At 40.7% G+C, this 25673-nt stretch overlaps 2 protein-coding genes across 5 annotated transcripts in view; one reads left to right on the top strand and one right to left on the bottom strand.

Moving 5' to 3' along the window:
* Positions 1–10121, bottom strand: part of LRP4 (LDL receptor related protein 4) — a 60366-nt gene extending 50245 nt beyond the window's left edge. Inside the window, exon 1 of the mRNA XM_006772331.2 lies at positions 10019–10121. Coding sequence (XP_006772394.1) covers positions 10019–10121 — 103 coding nt within the window. The remainder of the gene's footprint in view (positions 1–10018) is intronic.
* Positions 10107–25673, top strand: part of LOC102753164 (chromosome unknown open reading frame, human C11orf49) — a 144999-nt gene continuing 129432 nt past the window's right edge. The window contains exons 1-2 of one of the 4 annotated variants that reach the window (XM_006772281.2): positions 10166–10241; positions 20669–20726. Coding sequence is in view for 3 of the 4 variants with exons in the window: in XM_006772280.2 (XP_006772343.1) it covers positions 10120–10241 (122 nt within the window). In the remaining variant the exon portion in view is untranslated. Of the gene's footprint in view, positions 10242–20668; positions 20727–25673 lie in introns of all 4 variants that reach the window. The other 3 variants (XM_006772280.2, XM_006772278.2, XM_006772279.1) reach the window with 3 other exon arrangements.

A 25673-nucleotide genomic window follows, 5' to 3' on the forward strand; every position in this document is an offset into this window, starting at 1 on the left:
ACATTCCTCGCCTTCGAGAGAGCCCCCTTCCTATTCCCATTACGACTGCTCGAATGTCCCTAACTTTAAAAAATTACCCGGGGGGCAGCTCTCGAATCCCGATCGCTCTAGCTCTATGACAGAGGAGCGCTCGAGCTGACCTACTCGTACGTCTCCTGGACGTGACCCCAGGCCCCCCACCGGCCCCAAGTCCAGACTGTATTGATGTCTCGAATACGCAAGGCTTGCATAATCCTCTCGGGCTTAATGGACATCAAGCAAGGGACATCAGGGGGCCTGGAGTGCTGTCTTAACTTAGCATTCTCACTGTCGACATTCCTTCTCTGAGATTTTCTTCTTGCTCCACCCCCCACCCCCGTCTGGGCAGCGTTGTTCTAGGGCTAAATAATTCCACGACCTCCCCTTTTCATTTACTCATTTCCTGAGGTGGTTGTCTGGGTCCTGTCGCCCCAGTTCAGATGTCCAGAGTTGGCCCAGACCGAGTGAGTTCCTCCTCGCTGTCTTTGTAAATCCGCACGGTTAGCCTCTTCACCTTCCTTTGACTTTCTGGGCCCCGCAAGGAAGGAATGGGGTGAGGAAGTTAAGTCCTTCCTTGCAAGTTTACTCTCCCAGAGACCTCCGCCTCCTCCCTGCTTCAGTCTGTAGAGCTACATAAAGTTATAAACTCCTCCCTTGTCTTAGCTTTTTAGCCTATGCCTTTCCCCAGTACACTGTAATAATATGGGTTAATTTTGTTACCATCTTCCATTTATAGGTTGACTCTTGTCTTGTTACCTTTGTTCAAGTCCCCAACTTGCTTTGGGTTCTTGCAGCGGTTCTCAACCTGTGGGTCGCGACCCCTGAAAATACATCCTGCATATCAGATATTTACATGACGATTCATAACAGTAGCAAAATTACAGTTATGAAGTAGCCACGAAAATAATTTTATGGTTGGGGGTCACCACAACATGAGGAACTGTATTAAAGGGTCGCAGCATTAGGAAGGTTGAGAACCAAATGTATCACTTTTCCCTCCCAAGTTGGTGTGCCAACTTTTTTGGCTTTGAAATCTTCTGTAATTTGGTAAGCCACATTCCTCTCACTAGTAAGTAGAGCCAGGAAGACCTAAATGTCCCATGTTTGCTGATATTAGATTTCTCCAATGGATTGGTAGGCACTTCATCCTTGCTTGTTTTCAATTTTTCAAACGATTTCACTTCAAATTACCATCTTTGACCAAAGCTAAAGGTAACTTTGCAACAGCAACCAAAAAACGTGGAGTGTTAACTCCTTCTCAGCCAGTACTTCTCTATCCTGTTTTGCCTGAAATTTTTACACAGATGAAATGTGGTGGAACTAGCATCGCCATGGTAACTTATACTGAGGCATTTTTTGTGTGTGTAGTTCTTCTTGTGGACTGAAGGCGGCAGCCGAGTCAGGTCAGCTTTACAGTCACTGCTAGGAACGCTACAACTTATGTGACCTTAGCCTAAAATCCAAGGAGAAAAAAGTGAAAAGTAGAGGCTGATTCTTAGCACATACACTCTCCTTTTCCCCGCAAAGCCCATCTCCCACATTTTTTATGCAGCCTTGGTTGTTGGTCTCAGGATTTCAGTATATGTTGCTTATGTGGACTTGCTTTTCAATCTGTTGAGAAAGACCTTATGATTCTGGAGAACATATTTTTTTCCACATGGAAACTAAGGACATGTGGTATAATAAATACATTTGTCCCCCCAAAAAATCCAAGACAGGCGGTCACCATACTTTCGATGTCAGGGGATTAGGGATTTATAAACAGTTTCCACTCTGTATGCAAAGGATACGTTCCTTTCCAAAAGGCATGATATGTGTTGTTTTTCTGGGATTGAGGAGGAAGGGGGAGGCTGGCTATCCATGTCTGACTCAGGCGCAGGAAATGGTGTTTTCTGTGGGCATCCCAAGTGCTCCTCCTCCATGGTTCGGCACAGCTCTGGTGCACAGAGCCAACCTGGCTGCTGTTAGTCACTGGGAATATCAATGGGTAGAAACGGACTTTGTGCATAGTCCCTGCCTGGGTCACCCCCTAGGGTGAGTTAAGTCTTGGCTGTCAGAAACTGCTCTTGTGCCAGGAGTGCTAAGCCATATTTATTTTTACCAGGCCTCTCAGACTTTCTTGTTTGGAGTGAGAGATCCTGAAAAGCATGCCAGAATGAACTGTTTGTCTCCCTTTTATTGTCTTCTGGGACATGCCCCCTGAAAAGTTGTAGGGGACTGCCAATTCCAGAGGGGTCTCAGAGGCATTGGTTTCCTCAGAAACACTACCCCTCTCCTTCATCTCCTTCTAGGACAGACCAGGAAACTGAATTTCCAAGATTAGAATATTGCCCCGAATTAGATCAGTCACTAATGGCCTTTTCAAAGAAAACACAGGGAATGATACATGATTTTGGCATGATTTTGACCCAGTTGAGTTGGTAGAATCTATAATAATAAAAGCATAACATGCTAATTAGACCAGACAGCCGAATGTCCTTCTGGACAAAGCCATGGCAGCTGCGAGGGCTGAGGGCAGGCAGCCACAGTGGGGTGCTGGGGGCAGCACTTTCCTGCAGAGGGAGGCCAGACTGCAGCTTAGGCCCACTTCCCACTGGGAGCGGGCCTAAGCCATCAGTAGGACATCCCTTGAGGGCTCCCGGACTGTGAGAGGGGGAAGGCTGGGCTGAGGGACCCCCCCAGTGCACAAATTTTTGTGCACCTGGCCTCTAGTTGTCTTATAACAGAGGCATCATGCAAAAATATGAATTTCTTAACATAATTCTTCAAAGAGAGCAAAAGATTTGAAGTTTCACACTTTATTTTTTAAAAAAGAAATATATATGTATTTATTTTAGAGAGGAAGGGAGAGTGAGAGTGAGATAGAAACATCAATGATGAGAGAGAATCATTGATCAGCTGCCTCCTGCACACCCTGTACTGGGGTTTGAGCCCACAACCCAGGCATGTGCCCTTGACCAGAATAGAACCCGGGACCCTTCAGTCCACAGGTCGACGCTCTATCTACTGAGCCTAACCAGCTAGGGCTGAAGTTTCACACTTTAAAACAGTGGTTCTCAATCAAGAGTGATTCTGTAGACATGGGGCAATACCTGAAGACATTTTCAGGAGTACTACTGACAAATTGATGAGTAGAGAGAGGCCAGGGTTCCTGCTAAATAGCCTACAATGAGCAGGACATCCCTCCTACAAAAACGTATCCAGCCCCACATTTTAATAGTGCTGAGGTTGAGAGACCCTGATTTAAAACATTAAGAACATGAATCTGCAAAGAATTGCTGCAACTTCTCTCTAGAATTCACTTTCTGTGAATAGAGGGCAGGGATTCTTATAGATGGGAAAACAAGAGAAAGTTCAGCCAAAGGAGCTAAAGGCATCTGATGTGCCTTGGGAAGCCTATTCCTGGTATTCATTCACTTAGTAATAGTAAGTATTTATTACAGAGTATTATGTGCCAGACACTGTAGAAACAGTGGTAAACAGATATATCGGCTCTCTGGGAACTTACAGTCTGATGGGTGTGGAGGCTATACAGAGGCATTAAAAGAATGATCTAAAAAAAAATGATCTCACAAATGAATGTAAGGCTACAAATAATAGGGGCGTTCAAGGAAAAGCACAGGGCCTATTAAAGGAGAGACTTGATTTAAATTTGGGGTTTCAAGCAAGGCCTGTCAGAGGCGCTGACACTTAAGTTGATTAGGAGTCACCAGGATAAGAATAGGTGGGGAGGGTCTTCCAGGCAGAAGGAACAGAACGTGCAAAGGCTGTGAGCCAGGAAATAGGTCCATCGGATCTATGAAAAAGTATCATTGACTTTTAGCAATGCTTTTCTCTAGGTTGGGGGGAGGAGGGGTGATACTGCTGGAGACGAGGAAACAAGTGCAAGTATAAGGGAATAGTCTGATTTACATTTCTGTGCTTTCTTTCCTTGCAAATCCTCCATACCACCATTTCTAATACCAACACTTTTCATGTTTCGGCTCAGTAGTGGTACTCATGCCAGAATCTGGGCTATAATAGCTGATTCAGGTCCCTGGCCTAACTTGGGGCACCTTCTGAATAGGGGCACTTTCTAGCACATTTTTATCTCCTGAAAGCTTCATATTCACTCACCTGGGATATATAAGTAGAGCCCTTTGCAGCAAATATCTCAGTATATCTTACTTATTTCAGAAGCAAAGATCAATTTAGAATGATGCATAAACAAAGGTATCAATGAATAAACATTTGCTTTAACACCAAACATGAATCAAGCATCTATGTAAATGGTCTCTCTGTTCCCACACTTGCCCCTTTGTAATTCATTCTGTACAAAGCAACCTGGGTGACTTCTTAAAAAACGTAAATCCAATCATGTCATTTCTTGGCATAAAACCCACCCATGGCTTCCTGTTACACTTAGAAGAACATCCATCCTTCTCCCTTGTCCTTCAGGGTCCTTCAGGATCTGGCCTTTGCCTACTTCTTTGACCACGTTCCCCCTTATTCATTCCGCTGCAGCCATACTGGCTTTCTTTCTGCTCAGCAACATGCTGTCTTTTCCGTTTTCCACCCTTTACATGAGCTGTCTGTCTCTTCTACTTAGAATGCTGTTTCCCCAGACAGACCCGTCCATGGCTGGTCTCAGCTCAATGTCACAGCCTCGGAGAAGGCTCACCTCACCACCCTAAATTTGCCTTGTTCTCACTCGCTGCGTTTATTTTTTATCTAGCAGGTTGGATACCGTTTCATGGAGGTGGTGACATTTAGCCTGGGTCTTATAGGATGTGTAAGAGTTCACTAGGCAGCAAATGTGGGAGCGATACGTTCTTAGTGGAGAGAAGAGTTTATGCCCCAAACAAGAGGATGTGAAAAAGCTCAGTATGTTTAGGAACAGTGAGTAGGAAAGCATGGTTGGAGTATTAAGTATGTAGGGAAGAGTGAATAGCAAAGTGGCTAGAAAGATGGGTTGGAACAGGACTGTGAAGTGTATATGTCCGCAGGTTAAGGAATTTTACTTCATCCTACTAATGGTGAGTCAGCAATGCTTTTTAAGTAAGGAAGTAACATGGTCAAATTTGAATATTAGAACAATAAACTCTTCATGGCTTGGCAGAGGAAAAATAGACACAGAGACTGCAGCTTTTCATCTAAGATTCTGAAATGTGGGACTTCCAGTTCATATCCTAAGTTTATTTAATGATTTCTAATACATTCCCTTTCATCCCCCCTGAACTAATTCTCTTGGCTTGTCTACATTGCAGCATTGTCTCTATGCTTTTTGTTGATTTTGTTACTTTTTTTCTGGGCATTTCTTAAGATATGATGATCTGTCACATACAGTATTTAGGTGTAGGGAGGATATGCCAATGCTTTATTTTTTAATACTGTAGTTTTAAAAAAGTTATTGATTTATCTAGAGAGAAAGAAAGGGAGAGAGAAATATTTATTCATTGTTCCACTTATTTATGTATTCATTGGCTGCTTCTTGTATGTGCCCTGACCGGAAATCAAACTCTCAACGTTTGTGTATAGGGACAACACTCTAACTAATTGAGTTACTTGTCCCGGGCTACCAATGTTTTCTGATTAATTTTTAATGCCTTTTTCAATGGTGCCTTGCATTTTTCTGGACTTTTTATATAATAAATTGGTTCAGATGAGGCAACCATAAGTCCTATGGGTTGGATTGACTTTGCTTTTTAGACTTTTCACTTACAGGAAGAAAAATCTACTTATGGCATTCAAGCATTTATTTTACCAGGCCCTGTGCATGATCCTAGAAATATAAAGATGAATGAATTCTCTGCCCTCAAGGAATTCACAATCTAGTAGGAGAATTTAAAGAATTTTTAAAAAATGACATAAGTGATTATTAAAGTGTATCATCTAGGACAGAGGAAGGCCCAGCTAATTTTTGTAAGCTACCAAGAAGAATCAGAAAAATCTTCCTCTCTTTCAAATTATATGAAAGTATAATTCCAGCTCTTTTAGCAGCATTTGAAAATATAAAATAACAAGGTACAAGTCTGCAATTTGCCTTTCAGCTTCCAGTTCAATTTAAGCCGTGTCTTTTTAATCACTTTCTTGTAATGCATTAGTTATTTTTTAAAAATATTTGTATTTATTTCAGAGAGGAGGGGAGAGGGAGAGAGAGATAGAAACATCAATGAGTGGAGAGAATCATTGATTGGCTGCCTCCTGCACATCCCACACTGGGGATCGAGTTCACAACCTGGGCATGTGCCCTGACCGGGAATCGAACCGTGACCTCCTGGTTCATAGGTCGACGCTTAACCACTGAGCCATGCTGGCTGGGCGCATTAGTTATTTTTAACCATGCCAGAGTTTGTGGATGTTTCCTTTGCAAATTCTCCCAAAGCTCTGGTCTGTTGACCTGTAGTAGTCCAAAATGGCTTGTCGGTAAATAGCATTTTTAGTTTAATCATGTTAATTCCATATGGTGGTATCATATTTAGTTTCTGCTTTGTTCCTAAGGAGGGTAAATCTTTTAAGAAGAGCAAGAGCCTGGTAGCTGAAAATGAATTTCATGACCTGCATTTCTTAGTAGAAGCGCCTTTAGCATCTTTTCTGCTTGATGAGTTGGTAAAAGCTTGTCCTAGTTTCTTGAACCTGTTTTGTAGCAATAATTCAGCCTGAATTTTCTCTTTCCTTATTGTTTCCTTGAGGTTTAAAACTAGTATATTGATTTTTTCCTGAAGTTTTCAATTCCAGGGAAGATTTTCTTTCCTATCAATCTCTTTATAGGTCCTTGGCAGAGCCAGTGATGTCTATTAATTTTCTCTTTATAATTACTAATTGTAATCTGATAAATTGACATCTCAACATGTACTCTCTCTTGTGGGTGTTTCTTCTATTGTTTTGAGGTTGATGTTTCCATTCTTTATGCTATAATACTTTAATATCTCATGCCCTCTCTATGTTTTAATCAATTTTATAATGCCTGCTTATTTTCAGGATTGTGAAGTTGTCTTCTGATTTAGTGGATGACTATTAGTTTGGGTAAAATTTTCAGAAACATGCTATAATAATTTAACAACTTGAAAAGCCCATCTAAATAGAAGGATGACTTTCTTTTTCTTTCCTTGATATTCAACAGGGTCACAAAAATATACTTGGCTTTAACAACTCTTATGTACTTCCACTTTTCTTAAGACTGATGTTTTGTATGTTTCACTGAAATATTCCCTCCACCACTGAAGTAGTGCCAAAATCTATTATTGCATAATCTATGGCAGAAGATAAATCTAAAAGTGGTGGCTCGTTATTAAGAAAACCAAACACTAGCTGAAAGGTCATCACTTCTGTTTGAAGAATATTTTCAAGATCTTCAAGCCACTCATTTCTTGTCTTTGTTTGTTTTCAGGTTATAATACATGCCTATTATAGAAAACTTTTGTGAATATAGAAAAATATAAAGAAGAAAACTGTCAACAGTCAGTATTTCCACCAGCAATAAAGTCTACCTGTTACTTCTGCAACCCCAAATTTTCTTGAAGCCTTAGTCTAGCAACCACCTCCCCTTTCTAAGTCTTCACAGACTGTTCAGGGCATTAAGAATAGAGACTGTCTCTAAATGTAAGGGTCCTTAGGATTTTTATGGAAGGAATGGAGCTGTAGGAAAAACCTACAAATTGCTCCACAGATGACATCTTGTTCTTATTTAGCTTTCTTTGAGTCATTAACAGTCGGGCGCCACTGGTGCTGAAACTTATCATTATTATAACCGCAAATGGGTTAATGCCCAAACAAAGCTATATTCTTGGGGCTGGTTCCCAGCTCCACCACACAGACCTCAGCAGCAGCACCCTCCAAGCCCCAGGATAATGCTCCACAAATAAAAGGATGTCAAATGTTCAGCCTGGACTGAAAAGTCGCTTCTTTTATCTTGTAGCTTCCAGTTGCTGGCAGGGCAGAGCAAAAGAAAAACGAATAAATAAAAACCAAGCCAATAAACCCTAAAAAAAGAGGCTGTGTGGTTTAGTGGTCAGACCACTAGCCTGGGGGTTGGGATAGTGCGATCCAGTTTCAGGTCACCCACTATTGGCTGGATGATGATAGACAATTCATCTTCCTATATTCCTCAGTTTTCCTACTTAGGAAAGGAGACGTGCCTTAGAAAGTTCTCAGGACAAATGAAATGATCTGCAAATAGCTTCAAGTTGCTTGGAAATAGAATGAAATTGTAACCCTCAATAATTACTATCCTATTACTTTATTAATAATAGTAATAAGCCACAGGTGTGAAAGTTATAAACTCCCATACCTTTAAGCTGCATTGGTAAGGAGAATGGAAGGTGAGGGTGGAGGACGAAGACAAATATTTTCATCATATTTGTAGGACTTCACATCAAATATCAAATTAGTAAATTCATTACCTCAAAATAATAAATGCTGTTCCTAGTTTGGGTCTGTCCCTTTATCCTTACCGCATCTAAACACAGAGTGACTCACGGGAACCTAGAAATGAGACACATATACAATTTTAAGGGAAAGGGAGAATTAGGAGGTTTGAAGCTCCTGGTAGAGGCGGCTAAGAATAGACCACTCAAAACACAAAGAGAAGAACCTCCTCTTTCTTTTTCCTCCCAATGTAGGTGGTCCACCGGTTTCCCAGTCGTTCTTTTGATAGCATGATTTTTGTTTTCTTTCTTTTCACAAAACCTCACCTTCTCTTTGGAGGAGGGGGGGAGAAAAACTAAAAAAGTGACAGCAGGCCCTAGCTGGTTTGGCTCACTGGATAGAGTGGTAGCCCGCGGACTGAAGGGTCCCAGGTTTGATTCCAGTCAAGGACACATGCCTTGGTTGCAGGCTCATCCCCAGTAGTGGGTGTTCAGGAGGCAGCTGATTCTAATAGGTTTCAACTGTGACAAGTGCTACAGACCATTAATCTGCTTTTGGGAACAAAGGGGAGCAAAAGAGAAATATGGGGATCTCTGGAAACGTAAAAAGCAATGAATGTTCTCCCCTCTTAAAGAAGTGAGCAATTAGGCATATGAGGAAAGAAATCCAATAGGTGTCTTGGTTTGTGCATCCCATCCCCTGAAGAAGTGAAGTGTTGCCCTAGCTGGTTTGGCTTAGCGCAGTGGTTCTCAACCTTCCTAATGCCGCGACCCTTTAATACAGTTCCTCATGTTGTGGTGACCCCAATTTCATCGTTACAAATTGAACATAATTAAAGCATAGTGATTAATCACAAAGACAATATGTAATTATATATGTGTTTTCTGATGATCTTAGGCGACCCCTGTGAAAGGGTTGTTCAACCTCCAAAGGGGTCGCGACCCATAGGTTGAGAACTGCTGGTAGTGCATAGGGTCTCTGCCTATGGACTGAAGGGTCCCGGGTTCGATTCTAGTCAAGGGCACATGCCCGGATTGCTGGCTGAAGCCCCAGTAAGGGGCATGCATGAAGCAGCCAATCAATGATTCTCTGTCATCATTGATGTTTCTATCTCTCTCTCTTCCTCTCCCTTCCTCTCTGAAATCAATTTAAAAAAAAAAGTATTTTTTAAAAAAGAGTGATCCTAAAAAGAAGTGAAGTGTCTTGGTAGAAAAAAAAACAAAAAACACTTGGAAAGGGTACCAAACAGTAAGGCATAGGAGTAGAAGGAGGGACTAAAGATAGAGGATTTTGAGAGGAAATGTTAATGAATCCTAGAGGATTTAAAGAGCAGGTTCTGTTATAGGATGAATGTACACAGATTTTAATGAGCAGCCTTGTTACAGGAGCAACCAAGATATAAGCACTTGAAAGCATTTTGTAGCAAATATAGTAAATAATAGATAAAAATAGGTAATGAGATATTGTTTACGGAAATTTAAGGGTGGGAGCTATTGTGAGGATAACAGCTGTATAAAGCAGGAATAGTTATGAAATTCAGAAATTGAGAATATGGAAGGCTGGCAATAATTTTTTTCCGCTCAAATTCTTTTAAAACCAACTAACTCCTCAAGAATTCTTGAGTCCTAAGAAGACTGGACCGCTGCAAAGCAACCCGCTCCCGGAACTCGTGTGGCCAGCTTCGCGTTGCGGTACGGAAACTGTTTGCGTGACACCCTCTCCGCCTCTTTCCTCTCCTCCGGCTGCGTAGGTGCCATGGCAACGGAGAGTGCTGGTGACCTGGCTTCCGGAAGCCGGAGAACTACAGCTTGGAAGCTCTCCTTGTGCAATGATGCTGAGTCCGGAGCGCCTAGCCCTACCGGACTACGAGTATCTGGGTAGGAGCCTTGTTGGAAGGAAATAAGTGCAGACAAATTAGGCGGGGGCGGGGTCTGTGTGGGACCCGGTCGAACTGGGATGGCGAGGGGCGGGGAAGGGGGCGCGTCCGGGTCCTAAGCCCGTTAGGCCCAGCGAAGCGGAAAACAGCACCTGGGGAGTAAAGAAGGTCTGAAGTGGACGGGCTGTAGCTCAGGCGATGAGGATTGTGTTCAAAGTGGGATACGTTGGAGTTGAGAATTTGGGGTCCTGGGGTGGGGAAAGCTGGTAGTGGAGTAACCATGAACCTTGAAGTGCCAAATCAGGCATTCTGTGAACAGCTACCAATTGTGAGCGTTTCTTTTACATTACGCACTCTACTAAACATCTTACATGCATTCTTTTTTGAATCGTCACAACAGCCCTGGAGGAAATACTGCATTTTTCTAACATTTTGCAGCCGGAGAAACTGAGGCTGAAGAGGTAACTCACACAAATGAGGCCGCACAGCTAGGCAATCGTAGAGCTCTTGACCACTAAGGCTGTAGCTAGTACTTTATTGAGCACCATCAGCATGTAAGGCATTTACGGGATGAAAAAGGGATGTATGCACACAAATTTTAAAAAATAGACCTTATTTTTTAGAGCGGGTTCAAGTTTACAGAAAATTGAGCAGATATTATACAGGGTTCCCATGATATTCCCCGCTCTCCCCTACTCAGAGTTTTTCTTACTATTAATACCTGGCATTAGTATAGTACCTTTGCTATAACTGATGAACCAGTGTTGAGACAGTATTATTAACTAAAGTGCGAAGCTTACATTAGGGTTTAGTCTTTGTGTTGTCAGTTCTATGGATTTTAATAAATATGTAATGTCATGTAGCTGTCATTATAGTATCATGCAGAATAGTTTCACTGCTCTAAAAATTCTCTGTGTTCTACCCCTTCATCTTTAGACCTGTACCTCAACCCTTGGCAATCACTAATCTTTTTACCGTCTTTAAAGTTTTACTTCTCCAGAATGTCATAGAGTTGGAGTCTGCCAATAAATTGGCTTTTTTCACTTAAGCATTTAAGGTCCCTGAATGTCCTTTCCTGGCTGATAGCTCATTTCTTTTTATCATTGAATTAATATTCAATTGTTTAGATGTACTATACACATTTTTAATGAAAAACAATTCTAATTTAAAATTTTCAATTGATAATACAGAAACTGATTTAAAATATAAAGAAGTTTTTAAAAAAATAAAATATAGCCCTGACCAGTTTGGCTCAGTGGATAGAGCCTCGGCCTGCAGACTGACGGGTCCCAGGTTTGATCCCGTCAAGGGCATGTACCTTGGTTGCGGGCACATCCCCAGTAGGGGGTGTGCAGGAGGCAGCTGATCAATGTTTCTCATTGATATTTCTAACTCTCAATCCCTCTCACTTCCTCTCTGTAAAAAATCAATAAAATATATTTTAAAAAATAATACAATATAAAGAAGTTTATAGTAAGTCTCCTGCCACACTTCCCCCACCCCTCCTGCCAGTTCTCATCCATAGCCAGTCACTCACCAGTAACCACTATTACTGTTTTCTTGATTATCCTTCCAGAGTTTATTTTATTAGGTACATAAAGGAGAATACAGTGCATACTTTTTTCATGTAATATATCTCAGAGTAATTTATCAGAAGAGAGCCTCCTCATTCTTTTTTTAGCTGTGTAGTATATAAATAATTTATTTAACCAATTCTCTATTGGTAGACAGTAAGTTGTTTTTAGCCTTTTGCTACTACTAAAAATACTGCACTGAATAACCAATTTTGTTCCCTTATTAGTATATCTGCAAGGATCAATTCCACAAAGTAGAATCAGCAGGGCAGGAGTATACGCATTTTAAATATTTTTTAAAATATATTTTATTGATTTTTTACAGAGAGGAAGGGAGAGGGAAAGGGATAGAAAGTTAGAAACATCGATGAGAGAGAAACATCGATCAGCTGCCCCTTGCACGCCCCCTACTGGGGATGTGCCTGCAACCAAGGTACATGCCCTTGACTGGAATCAAACCTGGGACCTTTCGGTCCACAGGCTGATGCTCTATCCACTGAGCCAAACCGGTTACGGATATGTTTTTTTTCATTAGCCAGAAAATAGAGATTTAGAAAGCTTAGAAACTTGACCCAGCTGAAAAGAAGTAAGAAATGGTGGACCTTGAAAATGACTTCAGGTTTTCTCACTGCACAGAATATAGTCAAACACTGCTGCAGTTAAATATTTTACCCTTTGTTCTCCCTGTGTAATCTATAATAATAATCTGCTTTGTGTTGATGTTTACTACTATGTTGCTGACAATTACCTGAAAGAGAAGTTGGGGTGCTTCACCGGGCTGGAAAAAGTTTAGCTAAATCAGAAAGCAGGTCTAATTAAGCAAGTTTATCTATATATATATATATAAAGCTATCATTGGTGCCAATTGCACGTGTGTGTTTCGGTCTGTTGCACTGGGCCACTAGTAATAATAAAAGAAGGATCTCTTACCCTTTGAGATAGCCTGGGAGGGCCTGGAGGGTATTATGCTAAATGAAATAAGCCAGTCAGAGAAAGACAAGCATCACATAATCCCACTTACCTAGTATATGTGGAATCTAATGAACAAAATAAACTAATGAACAAAAAAAGATCCAGAGACATTGAAGCATGCAACAGACTGACTTATTTGAGAGGGAAGGGGTTGGTGGGGGGGGTGATGGGGAGAGACTAACCAATGAACTTACATGTATGTATGCATAGCTCATGGACAGACAATAGTGTGAGGAAGGCCTAGGGAGGGGGTGGAAGCAGGGTGGAGGGGATCAATGGGGGAAAATGGGGGGTATCTGTAATACTTTCAATAATAAAGATACCTTTTTAAAAAAAGGCATGGAGAGAGAGAGAAATTGTAGTCAGCCAAAAGGGCATAGTTATATCACAGATAAATTTGCATCCAATAAATAATATCAATGTCTAGTAATACCTAGACTTTTGCTCAGGATTTTATATATTTTATTTATCCAGTACTCAATTAATCTGTGAAGTATTTGAAAAGCCTAGCCCATTATTTATTTTCTTGGGTGTTTATTGTTTAAATTATATGTCTCAAAGGCTTGGCATATTTAATATACAATCTAAGTGAAAAGAGGTCAGTGCCCCTGACTGAATAATCAGGTGTTGCATGTTTTAAAAATTCTGTGGCACACCAGTTGAAAATCTCTGGCCTAAACCATTCCAGGCCATGATTACAGGTTCATAGTCCACAAAGTCAGTGGGGGAATAGATCAGTTTATACAACATGATGAGAGGCTGTTTTCTTCACTAATAGTTGAAAAGGCAAATATAAACCCTGGCTAGCAGAGAGAGGGAAACCTATAGATAATTGGTGGTCCCTCTATTAGTGGCTTTTTCAGAAAGACCAATTTGTGTCGATGCTGATAATCAATCTACAAACAAATCAAAGTCTCAGGTTGGTTGAAAAGCTTCCGTATCTGACCGTCTACCTATTCCTTGAACCCTGAACAAGTGCTCCTTAAGGCTCTGTGGCATTTAAGTATCTTAACTCCCTGTCTTAATCACCATCTGGACATGTATATTGCTCAGTACTTACTGTTTTCCTTATGGTTCATCAAACCATACAACTCTGCTGAAATGCATCTGTCTTTGGTTGAGAACAACCCCTGCTCATTTAAATTTGGTCTCTTTTAGAGGCATGCTGTTTTGAAGCATTCACCCTCAATTTAATGACCATTTAGTGACCACTCCTTATAGATTAATTTAATAAAATATTTCCTGGCTTAAATTTTTAAATACTCGTGGAGGGTTTTATTTTTGTTTTCATTCTTTTTTCTTTTTTAAAAATTATGAAGTCACTTACATGTATAGGCTAAGAGAAGAAAATATATATGGAGAAAAGAAAATTGCAGAGACTGGAAAGCTCTAACCATTGAGCAAACAAAAGCCAAAGCTTTTGGTAAGTGTGTCAGGGACCTCTTTTTAGTATTCTGGTGTAAATTACAGGGATACCTGTGAATATCTATAGGTTGCCCTTTCTATCTGCTAGCCAGGGTTTATATTTGCCTTTTCAACTGTTAGTGAAGAAAACAACCTCTCATCATGTTGTGTAAATTGATCTATTCCCCACTGACTTTGTGGCCTAGGAACCTGTAATCATGGCCTGGAATATGTTAGGCCAGAGATTTTCAACCGGTGTGCCACAGAAATTTTAAAACATGCAACACCTGATTATTCAGTCAGATGCACTGACCTCTTTTCACTTAGATTGTCAAATAAAAAAATAACAACAGCCAACACACCAATAGCTGTGAGGTGTGAATGCCCAGTCTTGAGTCATAAATGTATAGGTCATAGAATAGAGTTGCATCTTATTGGTCATGTCACATAATAAGGTTGCATGTCATTGATTACCAGAAATCCTTATATACAAATAATAGGCACCTGATTTTTTTAAAATGCACTTTGACCCTAGCTGGTTGTGCAGTGGTTAGAGCATTAGCCCATGCACTGAAGAGTCCCAGGTTTGATTCTGGTCAAGGGCAAATACCTTGATTGCAGTCTCCATCCCTGGCCCTGGTTGGGGCATGAGGGGGAGGCAACCACATCGATGTTTCTCTCTCTGTGTCTCTCCCCCTCCCTTCCTCTAAAAAATCAATGGAAAAATATCCTTGGGTGAGGATTAACAACAACAAAAAGTCACTTTGGAGCAAAAAAGGGTAATTACTATTATTTTTTAAAAAGTAAATCAATTATATCTATTTTTGTCAGATTGGCAAAAAATAGAATATATTTTTTAGTGTGCTGCAGAATTTTAATAATTAGTTTATGTGTGCCATGATATGAGAAAGTTTGAAAATTGCTGGCTTAGGATCTTAAGATCATTATAGAATCAGCTCAGTGATGTTTATGCCTGCAACTGTCAGAATGTAGTGATAGAAATTATGTTAATGCTTAGGCCTAAATAGATGAGAGTCTGGAAAGGAGATGAAATAAGTATAGAACCCTTGAAAGAGTTCCAGCCTTATGCATACTTATTGGAAGCTTTTGCCAGAGGCTGAGGTGTGTCTGTGTATCTGATTGGGTGTGGGGAGCTCTCTAGAGCCCAAGGGCAGCCTGTTTTGGTCCCAGGTGTACAAAACACACCACCTGAGTATAAGCATGAGGGTGTGAGGTTTATTTTTTACCCCACCTACTTTGGTGAGGTGCATGCTTTCAGTCATGCTCAAAGTTGTCTCTTCTGTTTCCATGGAAACTGCTTACTAAGGTTGGTAGTGGGTTGGCATGATAGATAACTCTTGGAAATCAGAGATGGTCTTTCTCCTTTGTCAACTATACTTTTAGAGGAATCACAGTAAATTGAGCACTTCATATATGCTTAGCACTCTGCTTTATCTTATTTAATCTTCCCAACCGCCCTTAGAAGGTTTTATTATTAATCCCATTTTGTAGTTATTAATATCTCCTCATTTTACAAAGAAGGAAACAGGCTTAGGAAGGCTAATTGATCTGTACAAAGTCACATAGGTGATGATGCATGGCAAAGCAGGTTTTCAAACTCAGGTTTATTAGATTCCATAGCCTGTTTTTTCCTCTCCACTCTGAAGATAAAAACAAACAAACCAAAACATGTTTGCCTGCAAAGGGCAATGATCCTTGCTTCCCTCTTAGGATGGAGCTCTTAAACAGTTTATTAGCTGCAAATAAGTTTCCTGAAAACAGGAATTGTATCTTACTCATCTTGTATACCTTCCTGCCTTTCACAATGTAGACACTTAATACATACATATATGGTAAATTGATGCCCTAGCTGATTTGGCTTGGTGGATAGAGTGTCAGCCTGGGGATTGAAGGCCCCAGGTTTGATTCTGGTCAAAGGCACATGCCCGGGTTACACGCTCAATCCCCAGTAGGGGGCGTGGAGGAGGCAGCTGATCAATGATTCTCATCATTGGTGTTACTATCTCTTTCTCCCTCTCCCTTCCTCTCTGAAATCAATAAAAATATATTTTTAAAAAATGATAGTTTCTATTGTTATCTTCATTTCACGGGTGAGGAAACTGCCCCACAAAGATACTAAATAACTGGTTAAAAAATCATGAAGGAATAATTCTAATCCAGCAGTTTGACTCCAGAGTTCACATTGTTAAACTCCACATTATAAATACCTGAGCAACTCCAAAAATGAGGCTCCAACTATTGAGTAGACTTATGTATGGATCCTGGAGTAAGTTCTGTGGCTTAAAGGGCTTAATTTAACATTTCTGCCAGGAGGGGGCATCCTAGGAATCGGGATGGATCAGGGAACAGTAAAATTCCAGTTTCTTGCTACTGGATTCATGTCCTCGAGGCAGACAATGAGGAAGATAACTTCTAGAAAGAAACCACTTGATAGAGTTTTATTGACAGTAATCTATGTACTTTGAGCTGTGTGACCTTTAAGAGTTACTCAGCCTCTCTGTGCCTTAGTTTTCTTATTTGCAAAATGTAGCTAATAATAGTACTTACCTCATACCTCATACATGTAAACTTTTAAAGCAATGCCTGGCTGCTGTATTGGATCTACACTGTGAAAAGAAGATGTACAAAATGAGTAAGATGTTTTTTCTTTTTAGAGTACCTGGGTAGGTGCTCAATAAATATTAGCTACTATTATTTTTACTATTATAAAAATATGTAATACATATGTAATTGGCAACCATGAAAATGTGCCTCTATTGTTGGGGTCCAACCCCAGCAGGTCCAGGGGTCCCCAAAAGTGTGGACGGAGTCGGCGAAGAAGGAATGACATGGAGACAGCGTTCAGTTGATAAGCAGCCTAGCCAGGATCTCTAGTCAGGATCTCCAGCCAAGTTCTGGTGTTTATTGTCTTGTTACACCTGTATTTATACCAGTTGATTTTAATACTGTCAATTTCTATTGCAAAGGTTAGGGCGTTTCTTATCTCCATTCCAGGGAGTAAAGATTATGTAGTTTAAGTGTGATTGTTTGTAGTTAAAGTGATTAACTACCCGCCTGGCACTTAGTTATGGGGTTTTATCCCCTCCCTAACTTCAGGGAAAAATCCCTACCTGGGGAAACAACCTTTCTTGGAGAGGTGACCTTGGTTAAAACACATAGCGCTAAGGGGAGCAAACATATTAAGAACAGTATGCTATATACGCTAGGTCCCTTGAAACATATGCTGTTCAGATGTTTCTTCCCTGCAGCGACTGTGTCAAAGCAGCAAGGATGGACCGGCTTCCAGCACTCTATGATCTCTTTCTTTGGGGAGGGTAATTGACTCCCAACCCCAGCTCTGAATCTAACACCTTGTTCACACTGAAGTCACACTTCCCATGTGCTACTCCCAGCCAATGAGTGGGTTGGAGAGAGACATTTCTAGGAGATGGGTGACTCTTTCAATGGTGACTTTGGCTTGAAGACTCGCACTGCACTGCAGTTCATTTCTTTCTCTATCTTCATGCTCCCCCCCGCCCCTCCCCCATCCTGGGGTCAAACCTGCATTGTGTTCTGTCAGTTCTCCCAGCTTCCTCCGGCTTTCTCCACAGTTTCCCCGTGGACATTTCCCCTAGTTTACCTCTTGCAAGTCTGAACCTGTCTTGGTGTCTGCTTCTCAGAATACCTGGACTAAGACAACATCCAACCGTCACTGATACAGTCCCTTCCTGCCATGAGGTCAATACAGTTTCTTCAAGTCTTGGCAGAAGTTCTGATATGTGATTCTTTCCATGTGGAAGACTTAAGTGTTACCAATCTTATTTTTTTTGTATTTGCTGATATGCATGCATATGATATTTACTTGTGTTACTGCCAGACACCTTTTTTTTTTTTTTTTTTGCTTTTGGATGAATCCTGAGAAGCACATTTATTTTGTTTGAGTATAATTAGGGGACTTTCCAAATCCAACCTTATGCTAGGAAACAGTGCTGTTTATAATAAGTTAGCAGAAATACTCTTAGGGCTTTAAAGTGCTTGGGTTATTGCAAAAAGGAAATGAAATAAGATATTATTATAGCTATTACACTGACTTCCTAAATATTTGGAAATTAGGGCACTTTAAAAAGTAATGAACATATTCACAAAATCATCTGTCCCTCTTCTTCCTTTCCTTCCTTTCCCTCCCTCTCTCCCTCCCTCCTCCCTCCCTTCTCCTACCCTTCTTCCCTCCCTCCATTTCTCCCTCCTTTCCTTCTTCATGCTCTTTCTATATAATGCAAGGAATGAATGTAAATGTCCCTCCCCCACTAGGCAACTTATACCATGGATGGGAGATGGAACATATTCAGAAACTGTAACACAGAGTGACAGTGTAGTAAGTGCTGTTGTAGAGTGGGTGAGCTGTCTGCATGCAGCTGTGTTGGTGCTTTCCCAGTTTGGTCAGCAGCTTTTTCAGTCATGGCAGGGACAGCAGTTCCCTGGTGGTCTACTTCTGGGATGTGCCTTTGGGAGTTGTTCCTGGAAGTTCAACCCAGACTGTTTCTTCCGCCTTTTCAAGGAGTCTGTAAGCTATTTAATAAATGTAATATCCTTTTGTTTGGGGGGAAAAAGAGCAAGTGAGTTCTAAGGCATGTTGTTCCCAATCCTCACCTATTCCCATTTCTCCAAGGTAACTAAATTGCAGGCTACTTCAAGGTTATTCTAGTGTTTCAAAATAGTTATGTAAAGTTTTGACCTTGCTTATCATTTATACATACAAGTAAATTAGAATCTTTCCTCCAAATGCTGTCCAAAAGTTGGGGATCACAAATACCATGTTTGCGGATTGAGTAATCTTAGGAGGCTGAGTAGGTAATTAAAGTTTTAAAAAGTAATAATAGTAGATCAGAAGAGACAGATGATCCATTAGCTTATTTCTAGTTCATCCTCCTGTTTCTGTCCTTTTTTTTTTTTAATATATTTTATTGATTTTTTACAGAGAGAAAGGGAGAGGGATAGAGAGTTAGAAACATCGATGAGAGAGAAACATCGATCAGCTGCCTCCTGCACATGTCCCACTGGGGATGTGCCCGCAACCAAGGTACATGCCCTTGACCGGAATCGAACCTGGGACCTTTCAGTCCGCAGGCTGATGCTCTATCCACTGAGCCAAACCGGTGCTGGCCTGTTTCTGTCCTTTTTAGCAGTTATCACAGTTACGTTATCTATTCATATACTTGGTTATTGTTGGTTTCTAATAGAACAGGAAGACATGAGGGCAGCTTATCTCCAAAATCTAGTACAATGCTCTGCCCAAGTTAAATGAATGGTCTACTGTAAGTAGAATAAAAAAACATTTTTTTTTAAAACTGGGAGAATGGAATATCGTTCTGTCATGTGAGAGACATTAGGATTTTTTTTTCCCCTGTCCATGGATGAAAAAAAAGGGATGACTGATTAAAATTTTCCCTGGATCCTTCTGGTTTTAAGCTCTGATTATATCTAATGTTAGTTTCTTGATTGATACCATAGTTTCTATGTTTTGTTACACAACAGTGAGATTTATTCCATTTTTTAAAAATGTCATTTTAAGAAGGAGGGAAATTTTATACAATTTTGGGGCATCTCCATGAGATCCTGTCCTTTAGTTGGGCAGAGTCATATGCTTTAAGACAGGAATTACCCTGATAAACTAATCCCTGGGTCCTCTGTGTCGGGGTCACCCTTGCACTACTTCCCTAGGGACCATAGGAAATAGCTCATTCTATGATTGGAATTTCAAGTCAAAACACATTTATCTGAGCAGAATTTTAATGAATTTTCAGAGAGATGAGGGATTTTCCCAAACACATCTGAATTAACCAAATTACTGATCCCATTAGCTATGTTTTCTTTTAAGCACCTTTCTTTAAACAAAGCAATTATTGCTGAAATCATCAAGTGTATTTTTCACAAAAGCTTTTGACTAAGTTTTGTTTGATTAGCAGGAACCCTCTAAAAGTAAATATTGTTTGAGAGGGCACTTTCAGGGCCCTTTCTTTTTCTTCATTGAATTAGCTTTTTAAAGCACTATTCTTTGGAGAGAGTAAGAGCTTTTTCCCAGCTGTCCTATTATTGTGTAGCTCAAGGTCTTGCTCTGAGATTACAAGTAATTGTGATAAAACACAAGCTTCAGTTTCTGTAATCTCAGGCAGAAATCTGTTTGTACCCCAGGCCTTCATATCAGGTGTTTGTTAAATTCAGAATTCTCTCACCTGGGGTAGCCCCACTGGTCCCCAGTACCGGTAAACAGAGGTGTGTGGCAGGGATAGGGCTGCATTTGGGCCATTGCCCTCTCTCTCTCTCTCTTTCACAATCATGTGGCAGAACTCCTGTGGCCAACTTACATACAGCATGCACAAAATGGGAAAATTATGTATTTTAAAATAGGCATGTTTGAAACAATAACACTTTGAATATGACTAAAGGCCACATGTCTTTGGCTTTGCTTCTCGGACAGGCTGCCAGAACCACTCTGCTCTATGGTTCTCATGCCCCAAAGTCCTGCAAATTGACACGTAAGTAGGCAACACACAAAGAAGCTCAGCCCATTGAGAAAGTGAGTTTGGGCACTTGGGCTGGCCTCCTTTTCTCTCTATGTGCAGTTCTTTACAGCTTCAATTCTTCTGTCCCATCTTAGTTTTGTGTTGTTGTTTTTTTGAGAAAGGAGAGATTAAATGTGTCTGGTATTTCAGCATGTTAACTGCACAGGCAACATGAGGCTAGCACTCAGGCCAGTGCTCAGCCTGTCATATGGAAGGAATTGCCTTTCAGGAGAGATTATAATTGTGTATGTAGCCACACAAATGCACATTCTGCCTGGAGGAAAATGCATAGAAGAGAAGGCCTCATGCTGCCACTCAGGCCTCTTTGTGGAAGGCTGCATAAGAAGCCCTTATTGGCATAGTCAACTCTTTTGGGTTTAATGAGTCACGTTTTTGTGTGATGCCTACTTCAAAAAAAAAAAAAAAGAGGAGAAGAAGAAGAAGAAGAAATGCACTCTTCCTCAAGTGATTTGCTTTGCTTTTATTGGCTCTACAGCTTTGTCTAAGAGTTTTGTACGTTCCTGATGACATCACTTACAATGCTAGTGCACAGACAGTAAACAAAAAATAATTTAGCTTTCAGGCATCTAGACAAAACTTAAATAGTCCAATTTAGAAAAACGATAAAAACTTGATATCAACAGTGAGCACATGAGCTTAAAAAACAAGCATGATCTCAATCCTTTTCAGAATGTGATGCTTTGAAATATGGCTGTAGAGGAAAGTAGAAGCTTAGACACTCTAGGAGTGTGTGCAGTTGAGACTTGAGTCCATGGTGCAGTGTTAATGCCAAGCAGTATGTTCTAGTTACTGGATAAAATACAAGTTACCATGTGAGTAAGTCATTAAGCTCCTTGTCCATAGCATTTCACCTTTAAGAAAGGACACGGTATTATTGCCACCTACCTCACAGGAATGTTAGAAGATTGAAAAGATAAGCATGTAGCATTCTTTATAAGAAAGGTATTTTGTAAATAGATAAAACTGTTATTATTCTCCTTGATCAAATTTCCCAACAAATGGAGTTGATAAAAGCTACCTCACGGGTTGAGAGGATGAATTAATTAACGTCAAGTATTTTAAAGTAAATTATTTAATGAGACCTAAAATTGATTATCTTTTTAGATAGTCTGTAAACCACCAAACCTGATGTTTAGATGCATGATTAACTTATAAAGTCTTACATGTGCAGTGCAGTCAGTCTTTGGCCTTGTCTTCAAGGGTTGGCATGGTAGAGAATGGTGAATAGATACTTAGAAGAAAATGGGTTAGTTCTTCGGGGGATATGGCCGAGCCTTTTTTCTCCTCAAGGTTGCCTACAAATAGCCACTGGAGTCTTGCTAATCTTTCTTGCCATGTCTAGACATAGGGACTGTTTTGACCTTTGCTCTTCCAGTAAATATTTATTTTTGATCTTATAGTTCTAAAGGAGAAACAAACTTTAAGGAAAAGAAGTGGTTGATTTGTCTCACATTATGAACGGTTTATTATCATACTAGAGGCCCGGTGCATGGATTTATGTACTGGTGGGGGGGGGGGGGGCTGGGTGGGGTGTGGGTGGTCAGGATTGACAACATTCCTGCCTTTGGCGAGGTATGTTTCCAGGACATGGCTCTGCCAACACTGCTGGATTCAGCTGACGACCTTTGCTCAGGTGCTTTCCCAGGCACTCTGTACAATCAAGCCCACAACCTGGGCATGTGCCCTTGACCGGAATCGAACCTGGAACCCTTCAGTTCGCAGGCCAACGCTCTATCTACTGAGCCAAACCAGCTAGGGCCCAACCAATATTTATAGGAATAAAAGAAAGATAAAAGTTTGGTAGGAAGAAAAGAAGGCAAGAAAAAATTTGGGAAGACTTACTGCCATTTTTGCCCACAGTTCGGAAGCATCTCCAGAAGGCCCGTAGGAATGATGCCCTGTTGTGAGGGGTGGCTTGGATGAAGCTGAATTCCCGAAAGAGAATGTGATGGCTGAGCTGCCGTTATAAAAATACCTCCTCTCAACCCCCCAGAAATGGCTAATATAAGAAAGAAATTTACTTTTCCCTAATTTAACCTAAGTCCAGGATATAGGAGGTAGGATCTGCTCTAGGAAGTATAGGATTTCAGGCTAACTGGGCATGTTTTCTGTGGGTGCCTCAGTTGTAGGCATTTCCAGCCAGTAAAAAGGGAAAAGAGGAGTGAATCCAGGGCAAACACCTTTTAAGCAATTAGGCAAAATTTGTAAACATCACTTATACTCACATTTCATTAGTGAGAACTTAATATAAGGCCCCTGCAAATTGCAAAGGACCCTGGGGATTGAATCCAATAATACCATCATGTATGCAAGAAGAAAAGGAGCATAGATTTTGAGGGATGCAAACAATAATCTGCCACACTTAGAATGTACAGTGAAGATGTCTCTCCCACTCAAGGTGAGGTGTATTGTTGGTGGCTGCTTGTCTTTATTTGTAGGCAAAGCATGAATATACCCGCACATACCGTCCTGGGGATCAAGCCTGCAACCTGGGCATGTGCCTTGTCAAGGAATCAAACCTGTGACCTCTTGGTACCTGGGCTGATGCTCAACCACTGAGCAATACCAGTCATGCCAAAATTTTCTTCTTCTTCTTCTTCTTCTTTTTAAAAATATATTTTATTGATTTTTTTTTTTTTTTACAGAGAGGAAGGGAGAGGGATAGAGAGTTAGAAACATCAATGAGAGAGAAACATCGATCAGCTGCCTCCTGCACACCCCCTATTGGGGATATGCCCACAACCAAGGTACATGCCCTTGACCGGAATCGAACCTGGGACCCTTCAGCCTGCAGGCCGATGCTCTATCTACTGAGCCACACCAGTTAGGGCCAAAATTTTCTTAAATCCTTCTGATGTGCTGCTATCTTCAACTCTTTTTATTAGTCTGTGTATTCTTTTATTGAGGTATAATTTTATATAATACCACAAAATTCACCCTTTTAAATACACAATTCAGTGTTTTTTAGTCTATTCACAAGATTGTGCAACCACCAGCATAATCTAATTCCAGAACATTCTCATCACCTTAAAAAGAAAGTCCATCTCAATTAGCAGACACTCCCATTTCCCTCTATACCCAACTCCTGGCAAGCACTAATCTATATTCTGTTTCTATGGATTTGCCTATTCTGGACATTATGTATAAAAGTTCTTGCTGTGCCCTAGCCAATTTGTCTCAGGCAGTCAGGCGAGCAGTTAGGGGCGATCAGGCAGGCAGGCGAGTGGTTAGGGGCGATCAGGCAGGCAGGCAGGTGAGAGGTTAGGAGCCAGCAGTCCCGGATTGCAAGGGGGATGTCCAACTGCCAGTTTAGGTCCAATCCCACAGGGATTCCTGCGGGATCGGGCCTAAACCATCAGTTGAACATCTCCCGAGGGGTCCTGGAATGCGAGAGGGAGCAGGCCAGGCTGAGGCCCCCCACCCCCCACCACCACCATGCACGAATTTTGTGCACCGGGCCTCTGGTACATTATAAAGCAAAGTGTTCACTTCAACTTAACCAGGCTTCCAAATAGTTTTGGAGAGTAAAGTATTTTTTTCTTCTATGATCTATTGAGGAACTTAAATTGGGGGGATAAATAACTTGCATATGCCCCAAAGAGTCATCAAGAGGGCAAAGATTAGAAACTAGGTCTCATATAACAAGACCCTCTTGCTTAGACTGTTGAGCCTGTGGGATGGCAATGCACAGGGATCGATTCACTGTTTAAGATCTGGACTGGAGGTTACTTCACCTTTCCTTGATGAGTCGGATTATTTGTGCTGTGTAAGTTTTTTGAAGAAAGATTTCTAGAATCAATTGTAGAAGTGCCTTGTACCACCAATAGGCAGTGGGTAGAATCTGACTGAGATTTCCAAAGAGAAGTGGTAATTAGAGAGTTGGCACCTCTTTATGTGCTGCCCCTGACTTGTTCATTTTCCTGTCTAGTGTAACCTAGGACCTGAGAAGGAAATGGTGCTGTCATCAGTGCTAAAATTAATCAGAATGTTGCCTCAGTTAATAAATGGAAAAATTAATTTTCAAACATTTTTATGTAAGTCCTGTGAAATACGAAGACATTGATTTTGTGGTCTGGTTTGCAATTTTTTATATTAATTATGGTCATTTTAAACTTTTGAAATGTTTCTAAGAATTTCCCTAATTCTATGATTCAGTGGAAAATATTTATACTCGTGAAATTAAAGTTCAAGTTTTTGCCCTACCACTTACAAGCTGTATGACCTTGAGCAGTTTCCTCATTTGTAAAATGGAGATATTAATCTCAACTTTATCTGACTCCTAGGTTGATTACAAGGTTCAATGAGATAGTGTATGTGAAAGTATGTAGTAAGATATTGCTCAAGTTATGAAAGTCATTAAGACCTTAACCCTGTTTATAACAATGGTAAGCATTGAAGATAGTAGTACCGTATTTGCCGGCGTATAAGACGACTGGGCGTATAAGACGACCCCCTAACATTTCCACTCAAAATACAGAGTTTGTTATATACTCGCCGTATAAGACTACCCCCTCTTCCGCACACCTTCCACACACCAAATAAAAGGTAAAACAATATCAGATTTGATTTTAACATTTTAATTTATATTCAAATGCTTATGACATGCAGGAAAACTGTCACAAGGCTGTATGTAATCAAACATATACATAAAACAGTGCAAGTTTATTACCGGTAAACATACCGGTAATTCACTAAAGAAAACACACTCTATAGACTGGTACCGTAGATGCTTCTCAGGAACACAGGCAAGCAGCCCACAACCTAGAGGGACTGTCAATGATAGAAGTAAGATAACAAATAGAGGGAGAGCAAGTGCCGGGCAAGTCCCTAGCAAGTTTGCTGGCGTGACAGTTTCACCTTAAAAGCCTTCAAACTCCTCTTCATCATCTGATATTAAAA

This window comes from Myotis davidii, unplaced genomic scaffold, assembly GCF_000327345.1.
Source record: "Myotis davidii unplaced genomic scaffold, ASM32734v1 scaffold265, whole genome shotgun sequence".
Classification (NCBI taxonomy): domain Eukaryota; kingdom Metazoa; phylum Chordata; class Mammalia; order Chiroptera; family Vespertilionidae; genus Myotis; species Myotis davidii.